The 9,551-nt window shown below is 38.6% G+C and overlaps 1 protein-coding gene across 1 annotated transcript in view; it reads left to right on the forward strand.

Annotated features, from left to right (window-relative positions):
* LGSN (lengsin, lens protein with glutamine synthetase domain) overlaps positions 1–7,972 on the forward strand; it is an 84,982-nt gene extending 77,010 nt beyond the window's left edge. The window contains exons 6-7 of the mRNA XM_046639783.1: positions 1,279–1,445; positions 5,798–7,972. Coding sequence (XP_046495739.1) covers positions 1,279–1,445; positions 5,798–6,997 — 1,367 coding nt within the window. The 3' untranslated portion in view covers positions 6,998–7,972. The remainder of the gene's footprint in view (positions 1–1,278; positions 1,446–5,797) is intronic.
* The last annotated feature ends 1,579 nt before the right edge of the window (positions 7,973–9,551 follow it).

Consider the following 9,551-nt stretch of genomic DNA (forward strand, 5'->3'; position numbering starts at 1 on the left):
ATTGACGGCTGTTCAGACTCAGACATGATCATGGTACCATTACCATTACCGTGGTAGAGTAATTGTGCTCACTTTATGCATTTAAGAAGCACTTATATGGTGCTTACTGTCTGCCAGGAACTGTTAAATAACTTGTTTAATCGCCATACAAGTTTATACCGCCGAACAAGTTTATGAAGTAGGAAATAGAGTATCAACGAGGAAGCTGAGGCACAGAGAGGGTAAGATAATCACCACGGCCAAGGCAGGAGTTGGAGGGAGACAGATGGGCTTCAGTGTTATCATTGCAGTCTGTTGTCTCTCCTGAAAGTTTGGACAACAGCTGACATTTATGATATGCATTCTGTGCCTGACCCTTCCACATGCCTTAGACATATTCAGTCGTTGTACGGTAATGAGCCACCACCGAGAATCAAAATGCCCTGAAGCTGGTTTCGGTTTTGGCAGTGAACTGAGACTGTGACGGGGGACCTCACTGTACTTCTCTGGGACCAAGCTGGTGAGTGGTTGGAGTAGATGATTTACCTCCAAAGTCTCTTCTAACTCTAACGTGTTAGAATTTGTAGACTATCTTAAAAGTCTTGAAAAGAACACATTTTTTTTAGATTTCTAATTTTAAAATTGAGTACTCAGTCTAGATTTTTCATCTCCTACACTCTCATTCTTGAAAAAAACTCTTTTGTTTGCTTATTTCTACAAATTTTAAATTTGACAGAGAGATGTAGATGTCTTAGATTCAGATGACATTACAAAGGTATAAAGCCCTTTGGCAAACAAAACAAAACTAAAAACAAAAAAAGCAAATCCACAGAAAATAAACCAAAATAAACAAACAATTTTACCTTTAATCATACAGGAACTTTTAACTTGGGGATTACCACTGAGAGAAACTCAAAATCTTTTCAATGATAGTCATCTATATACAGACTTATATGGTGCAAGGCTGTCCAGCTATGCAAATATATTCTAATTTCCATAAGCAAAGGCACTTTCAGTAAGTACTTACATATAATATTGCTATACACTTATGTAAATAATGTCAACTTTCACCTAGTCCCAAGTGATTAAACAATCTCTTAGGCTGTTTAGAGACGATGTCCTTGGGAATATGGTAAAGGCGGGGCAAGAAGGGTAAAATCTCCAATCCTGAGTCAATGACATGAATAGAAGAAGATGCTTTTGTTAATAATCAGAATGTGCAATTCCCTACTCTCTAGCCTCCTTTCGCCTCTCAGTTCATCATGATCTATTGATTTTGAACCACCCTTTATTTTACAGATAACACCAAGGACAGCACTGAAATTCTGACCGCACCTCAACTCTCCTCTAGAATGAAGCACATTAAACAAGAGATGGCTAAAAATCACCTTCAGTTTGTGCGATTTGAAGCCACAGACCTCCATGGTGTGTCCAGGTCTAAGAGCATCCCGGCACACTTTTTCCAAGTGAGTTTTACAAGTAGAGTTATGACTGAATGTAATTTCATGACCCTTAACAAGCCAATAGTCCCCATTACTCTTCCACATTTTATTGTAATCCATACAGCAATTCAAGCCGAAAGCAATAATTCCTTTTGTTTCTTCCCTTGTCCTTCCCCAAACACATTATTGCCCCCCAAGGAGCTGGACATATGCTTTCGGCTCCCCAACAGCTATTCCTTTACCCAATAGAAATATAAAACTAATTAAGACCGGGAATTTTAGTCCTTCTGCCTTGAATAATTTCCCTCCACAGAATTATCTTTTCTCTCTTACTGCAATTATGAAGATTATATTTTGCTTGACATGAGACAATTGCAACTGAAGACCCAACAGCAAATAGGAGAAAAAATGATTAAACAGAAAGAATTTGCTAGATAAAAAGCACACTCCTTTCAGTCTTTAATTCTGATAAGAAAATACCCTATTGTTGTTGGATAACTTAATGAATATTATTAAGTTCTTGAAAGTAGTGATATCAAGAAATACTGTATTTTTGGACATGTTTTGAGACTTTCTGTGATTTTTTTTCAGTTTATGTGATGTATTTATTTTAATGACTGATTTATTACGTTACTGAAACATCATTTCTTAGGAACAAACATCAGTCAGTATTAAATATGAAAGTATAAAAATTAAATATCCTCTGAGTTTATTTTTTGAATATATCTTACTTTTATCACTTGAATATCAAATTGTGATTTTTCTTGTTTGCTTTATGTTGAGAAAAACTGGGCATCTTCAAAAGACTTCTTAAAAGAATTCCAACGGACTCAAAATTTGTCTCGTAGGAAATTCTTCAGGTCTGCCTACAGATATTGTTCCCGCTTTATCCAGGCAGGAACACACGCTGGTTAATTGTGATAACAATATGTGGAATTTACTGTGGACAAGCCCAGAATCTAATTCACGTGAATTTATTTCAGTCAATAAGAAACATAACTGGCACTTCAGGCACTTGCCAGAGACCTCAATATAAAACTGTTTGCTAGTCAGTTTTTGCCAAATGCTAATAATTTATTTCACTAATGGCATCTGAAAGCTACATAGTTAAAACATTACTCTCTTCCTCAATGGAACTCCTTTACAAAAATATAATTTAATATGCTCCCTATGTTTACTGAGACTTGATGTAACTAGCGTAAAGAGAAAACGTGCATTGGTTTTTTTTTTTTTTAAAAAACACTATTGAAAATATTTTCCATTATCTTGGTCAAGGTCCCACATATAAGTACCACTTTTTTTTTTCCTGGAGTTTAGCTGGGAAAAAGTTTATCTATCATGAGAATTTTAGTATAACTCATCGTACTTCCTCTTAATTGCTGTATTTATTCTTAGCCCATTTTCTAGTACATTTCCCACCCATTTCCTTACCTACTTATTGTTATTTTATTATTATTTAGTGGTCATACAGTATTTATATTTATATATTTTTTAACAAAATACTAAATTCATTTTGGAATTTGTAAAGGTATAAATAGTAATGAGTATTTGCAATTTCAGATTAAATAATTCATTTTGGAAAATTTATTGTGAATAGACATTAAAAATAGGTTCATCTATGCAAAACAATTTCAGCAATGCATGTTTGTGTGTACATGTATACACACACACAACTCCATATGGGAAATTCATTAGACAGAGTGGAGTCAATAATACGAATTTGCCTATAGCATAGTGAAAGGTAATTTCAATCTTTATAAAATAATTTTTAAACCATTTTTGTATTTGTGGAAAATAAACTATCAACATGAAAATTATTGATAAACTACAAAGGGATATAAGAGATAATATAATCCATCTTCTTCCCTTCTAGATGAGGAGGCTGAGTCTCAGAGAGGTTAAGGAAGGCTTTCTTAAAATGGTACCCACAGCTCCTGGCAGAGCGAGGATCGGTCTGTGATTCCTCACTTCCAATCCCAGTGCTTTTTTTAACTGCACCTGCTGCCTCCAGCTCAGCTTTTAGATTTCTTTTTATCCTTCATTTGAGCTAAATATTCTTTCTTATTAAATCTAAAAAAATATTGATTTTTTAAAAACAAGCATCTACTAGGAATAGAGGAAAAGACTGTTATATAATTGGAAAAGGTCAAATGGGGAGCCTCTGAAATGATTGTACCTCCTTCTTTTTAGAGAACTTACTGTGTGCCTGGCCCTGTGCTGAAGGCCTTACAGACATTATTTTCTTTAAACCTGACGACCAACTTATACTGTCTCTGTTCTATCAAAGGACAGGTTTTTACTTAAACTGTATGCAGATAATGTGAGTTCTTTCTATCTTTGATCTAATCAAAACATGATATATTGTTATAGAACTCATAACTAATTCTTTGGTTATTTCAAAAAGTGACCTTTACTGTGGTCCAAATTTTAGTTATCGTAGAGATTGAACTATTTTGCAAGAATTTTTATTGAGTCCCTGGTGATCTATATTGGAGAGTGAAGTTGTCCTAGTACTTGTATTTATAAACACAGTTTAAGATAACTTAATTTGTTGCCAGAAACGAGATATGTTTACATATATTTATATATTTCCCACTACTAATAAAGAGTAGTTTGAATTCAGAATGTCCAAAAAAGAATAAAGAAAATGACAGTCTTAGAAAGAAGTGCTCAGAAAAATACAGATTAAATAGCCTGAAGAATAAAGTGTGACTTTTTACTATTCTTTAAATTCTTGAAGGACTATTGGAGTGAAATGTAAAAAGCTGTTCTCTATTGTTGCCAACCAATTGAATATAAACACAGATTGAAATTGCAGGAACTCTTGGAAGTCTCATGAATAAAATACATTACCTCTCATTTTAGATACATACAGAGCTAGCATACAGATTTGCAAACTAAAAAATTGACAAGTAGAGAAATAACATTATTCCTCACGGTGAAAATTCAAATTAAAGGATTTCATACTAAAGGACCTTAAAATCTCACAATGTGTGTGTTTGCATAAAGTTTATATAAAGAGGTCTTTGAGTGAATAGAAAAATTAAGCAGGCACTGAATAGTGTCCAACTTACTCAACTTTATTACTGGCAAATTTGGACCAGCCAAGTTGAATGGCCTTTGAAAATACGTGTAGGGGGTGGAGGGTGAAGGAGGCAGTGGCCACGGTCAAAGGCAGAAGAGTGGCCTCGTAGATTGCCTCTGCCAGCACCAGCCCCTCTTTGCAGCCATGCTGTTTGGGATTTGGAAGTAATATAGGAAATAATCTGGCTTGTAGAATGTTAGTATGTTTTATTAACCTCATAACGCTCACTGACATCATGGGAACCAAACTTTACAGTCAGTTTTTTCTCCACTTGTTAACGTAAACTTTAACACATGAAGCCTTGTTGATATTCCCTTTACACAACTTCTAAAAATGGTTTAATGTGTCTGTTCAATTTTATAACCTCACCACTTCCTCGTTGTCTGGCACAGAGCAACAGTCAAACAGATGAGCAAATCCACTGAACCCAGAGCTACACGGCTAGGAAGCGTGGATTAGTCATTTAGTCTAATACTTTCGTTTCACAGACATGGGAGCCAAGGCACATAGTCCAGCGTCTTGCCTACCTTCACACAAGAAATTAAGGAAAGAGCCAGGACTAGAAGTCCGATTTGGTGATGCCCAGTTCATGCTGACTTGCAGCTACAATATTTTGGAAACTATAACTTTGGAGGTATAGGCCCACAGTCCCAGGCCAGGTTTCTGGGACTTTGTGAGACAGTGAGGTAGTTCATTCTTAGGTGGGTTGTAGAAGTAAATGAAGAGAGGAGAGCGGCCGTCAGCTCACCTGGCTCCTCTGGTGCTAGGATGACTGTTGTGTCTGCTGTGTCTATGTCGTAGGACTGACCACAGTCAGCTCTCTGAGAAGGACTGAGGATTCTTTCCTGTACGCTTTTGAAAGTCACTTAACTATGGGGATTACAATAGAAATAGGCCAAAAGAAAGCCTTATCTGAAGGATTAGCAACTATGCCATATAATAAGATATGCTTTAAAAAGTCCTTCTGTTATGATCACTTCAAATAATTCCGTAAGGGGTTACCTTGTCATTTGCTCTAAAGCCATTTTCTTTATCATTATACCTTTTATTTACAACTGCTACTTTCAGATCCAAGAGCGTATAAAGGCTTCAAGACTAAAAATATTAAGCATTGTTTATAAAAGTGCATTTGGGGTTTTATTTGAAAATATTTAAAATTGATCTGATATTAAGCTAGTGTTAACCAACAGATGTTAAACACATTTTTTTCTCTCTAGCAAGGCCCTCTCCCCCACCTTTAGTTTATTTTCAAGTTTCAAAATCTGATTGCTCTTTCCTTTAACTTCTTTAGGAAAAAGTGATCCATGGGGTTTGCATGCCCCGAGGTTATCTTGAATTGATACCGAATCCTAAGGACAATGAAGTGGATCACATAAGAGCCACATGTTTCAATAGTGACATAGTCCTGATGCCTGAGCTATCAACCTTTAGAGTTTTGCCCTGGGCTGAGAGAACTGCGAGAGTGATTTGTGACACATTCACTGTGACCGGCGAGCCTCTGTTGACTTCTCCGAGGTACATCGCAAAGACACAGCTGAACCAGCTGAAGGACGCAGGCTTCTCCCTGCTCTCCGCCTTCATCTACGATTTTTGCATTTTTGGTGTGCCCGAAATTATCAATTCAAAGACCATATCTTTTCCTGCTTCAACACTGCTAAATAATCATGACCAGCCCTTCATCCAGGAACTCGTAGATGGTTTGTATCACACTGGAGCCAATGTCGAGAGCTTTTCCTCCTCCACCAGGCCTGGTCAGATGGAAATCTGTTTTCTGCCCGAATTTGGCATCAATTCAGCCGATAATGCATTTACCCTGAGAACAGGTGTCAAAGAAGTGGCAAGGAAATATAATTACATCGCCAGCTTTTTCATTGAGACTGGAGTCTGCAATTCAGGAATTTTGTCTCATAGTCTCTGGGATGTCTGTGGGAAGACAAACATGTTTTGCAGCAGTTCTGGAGTTGAGCAGCTCACCATCACTGGGAAAAAATGGCTGGCGGGGCTCCTGAAGCACTCTGCTGCCCTCAGTTGCCTGATGGCTCCCGCTGTTAGCTGCCGAAAGCGCTATTCCAAGGAGAGCAAAGACCTGAAGGAGAGCGTGCCCACCACGTGGGGCTACAACAATAACAGCTGTGCGTTTAATATCAAGTGTCATGGCGAGAAAGGCGCCCGGATAGAAAATAAACTGGGCTCAGCCACAGCAAATCCTTACCTGGTGCTGGCCGCCACCGTTGCGGCCGGCTTGGATGGACTTCAAAGCAGTGATGATGTCTTGGTGGGTCCAGATGACAGCACAGACCTTTCTCAGTCACATCCTTCTGAGATCCCTTTGAAACTGGAAGATGCCCTTGTGGCACTGGAGGAAGATGAGTGTCTGAGAGAGGCTCTAGGAGAAACTTTCATTCGGTATTTTGTTGCCATGAAGAAATATGAGTTGGAAAATGAAGAAACAGATGCTGAGAGGAATAAATTCTTAGAGTATTTTATTTAGAATGGAATCCTTAATATTCCTCTAGAGATGTGATTTTTACTTAAGTAGCTAATCTACCAGAAAGAAAAGATTGGACTTCTGTAATTAACAACTACAAGACTATCAACGCTTTTGCTCTTTTTTGCCCCTGTAGAATATTTGACAGATGAAGTGCGACTGCTGAGAGAAGATTCTGATAACAGAAACAAACAATAAAGTTGTGGTGAAGCTGTAATATGCAAACTTACCAGGTCTTGTCAGTTAGTCGTCATTTTCTCCGTGTGTGTTGACCTAGATAGAAACAGTCAACTTTTTTCAGGCAATAAATATATTCACACAATAAAAAAGCCAAGAATTAGAAAGCAAAATTTAAAGGACTGGAAAAAAGAGGAAATAATTTTATTTATTCACATAGGTTGTGACTTCCAGGGAGACAAAAATACTTACTAATATAATCTCACTAATCAAGATATATTGAGGATCTATTTTGCAATCATTATTGTGACGTTTCTAAATAAGTCTAGCTTTGCAAAAATACACCATGAGGACAAGTCAGCAGAAGTTTTCGCATAGGTCCCTTCTCTTTTTCTCCTTCTTCACTAGCTCCTGAAAGGATTAGGAACTTCAAGGCTGTCGTGTCCCCAAGAAGCAAACCCACAAGACATGGAATTCGGGCTGGGAACAATGAGGTCAGATATTTAATAGCAGTCAAAACCTCTCTTCAAACAATGCCTCATGTGGAAGCTCGAAACAAACAATATAGGTGAAGTGGCGATGTGCATGCGGGTGGGCGGGCCCTGCCTGCTTCACTCTGTTCTTTGAAACTAGAGATTTCAACGCCACCTCTACTTCTTTGTGAAGGATGTGAACAGCCGCTTATGTACCCAGGCTATGTCTGCAGCTCAAATTTGTATTTAAACTACTGATTCTGCGATCCCCACAGGTTGTTATCTCCCCAGAGAATATTAAATATTCCAGACCTTTGTTTGAATGAGATAATACTGTAACTATCACTGACGTTTACCTTCTTTGGGGAAGAAACCCAAAATCCACTTACTAACAAATGAAAACTCTATTCTACTGCTTAGGATCAAGTGGGAGACTTTATGTTCAATGAAAGCCAACTGTGGCCTCCGTTTATATAACAAACACACAAGCAGAGGGTTAGAATCTGGCTCAGTTCCTCCTATTCAAAGCTGTAACACTCAGCAGCTTCAATAATGAAAGTTGGTCTCTCCTTCGCTAATTGCTCCCCTCTCTCCTCCTTTGAGCTGGAGAACTGTGTTTGGATACATCAGAATAAGGTTTTTGGGTGCGTTGAGAGGGAGAGGAAAAGGTACTGTAGAGTGGGAGGAGGAGGAAAGGAATGTGCCGGAAACCTCTGAGAATGGAACCGCCCACGTTATATCACCAGAGGGATGGTAGGAGGACCCCCCCATGGCGGTTTGTTAGTTGTCTGCTGGTATTCATTCTCCCCTCTGTTATCAGTGATAACACCTAACTGTATCAGTTGGGAACACACTGTGAAAAGTCAAAATGACGTTTCTGAGCTTCCACTGAGGCTGAGCGCGGTCTTGTTATTAGATTCAGGCCAAGAGCGTCAGTAGATGTGCCTTGTGAAGCCCTAGGAAATTTCCTTGGAGGACAGATGCTTGGTTCCCTGCCCTTTCCCCGTCCTCCTGCCTGTGCCCTTCCTGCTGGCTGCTCTGCAGATAAGGTGGCTGGAGTCGCGCCCTTGGGAATGGGTGCACACGGGGAGGAGTAGCAAGGTGGCAACTCCACTTTGTGGAGCACAGCTTGATTTGCCCACATCCAGGTTTTTACCCTAGAGAAAAACAAACTTCGATCTCCTCTAAGGCACAATGATTTTGGGTCTTTGATACTTGTGACAAAACTTACCTTCTTTCTCATGCATATGTGAGTGTGACTTTGAGTGTGTGTGAATGCGTGTGTCTGAGTGTGTTGGGAGGAACATTTGAGGGAATTAGGGGTGAAAGAATAAAGATATAAGAACCAAGAAAAGACCAGTTCCTCAATATTTCCATTTCTAGAGAGAAGACTGAATTGGAGGGATCCACACAGTCAAAAAATTGTCTTCTCTCTCACCTTTGCAGAGCTGTGTAGACCCCTTCATAGTCCATGGGTCTTCACGAAACATGAAGGTTTTACCACAACGGGTAAAAGATGTTATAAAAATGCTGCTGATCACAGGGTTTGTAGCCTTTATTTTTTTTTTCCTTACACATTATATTAGCATAAGTTAAAAAACCGCAGTATTCAGAATGCTAGTGTGAGGGAATTATGGAACTGGGAATATTGTCTTCCATGCTAAGTGTAGCATAGTGAGTTGACAGAAAATATTCAGCCATGTCTTACCAAGCAATATACAACCTAAGCCGGTGCGGCAATCTTCACAGAGATTCCCTGTAGGTGCGTGCTGTGTAGATTCTTGTTCTTTAAGGCACCCAAAGTAAGCATTGGCGGAAGGAGTTTAGGCCTACAGAAAAATGGAGGTAGAGGTAAAAATTCAGTTATCTGTTTCTTTTCTATTTCTTTCATCTGTTCACAGGTTTTC

This window comes from Equus quagga, chromosome 15, assembly GCF_021613505.1.
Source record: "Equus quagga isolate Etosha38 chromosome 15, UCLA_HA_Equagga_1.0, whole genome shotgun sequence".
Lineage (NCBI taxonomy): Eukaryota > Metazoa > Chordata > Mammalia > Perissodactyla > Equidae > Equus > Equus quagga.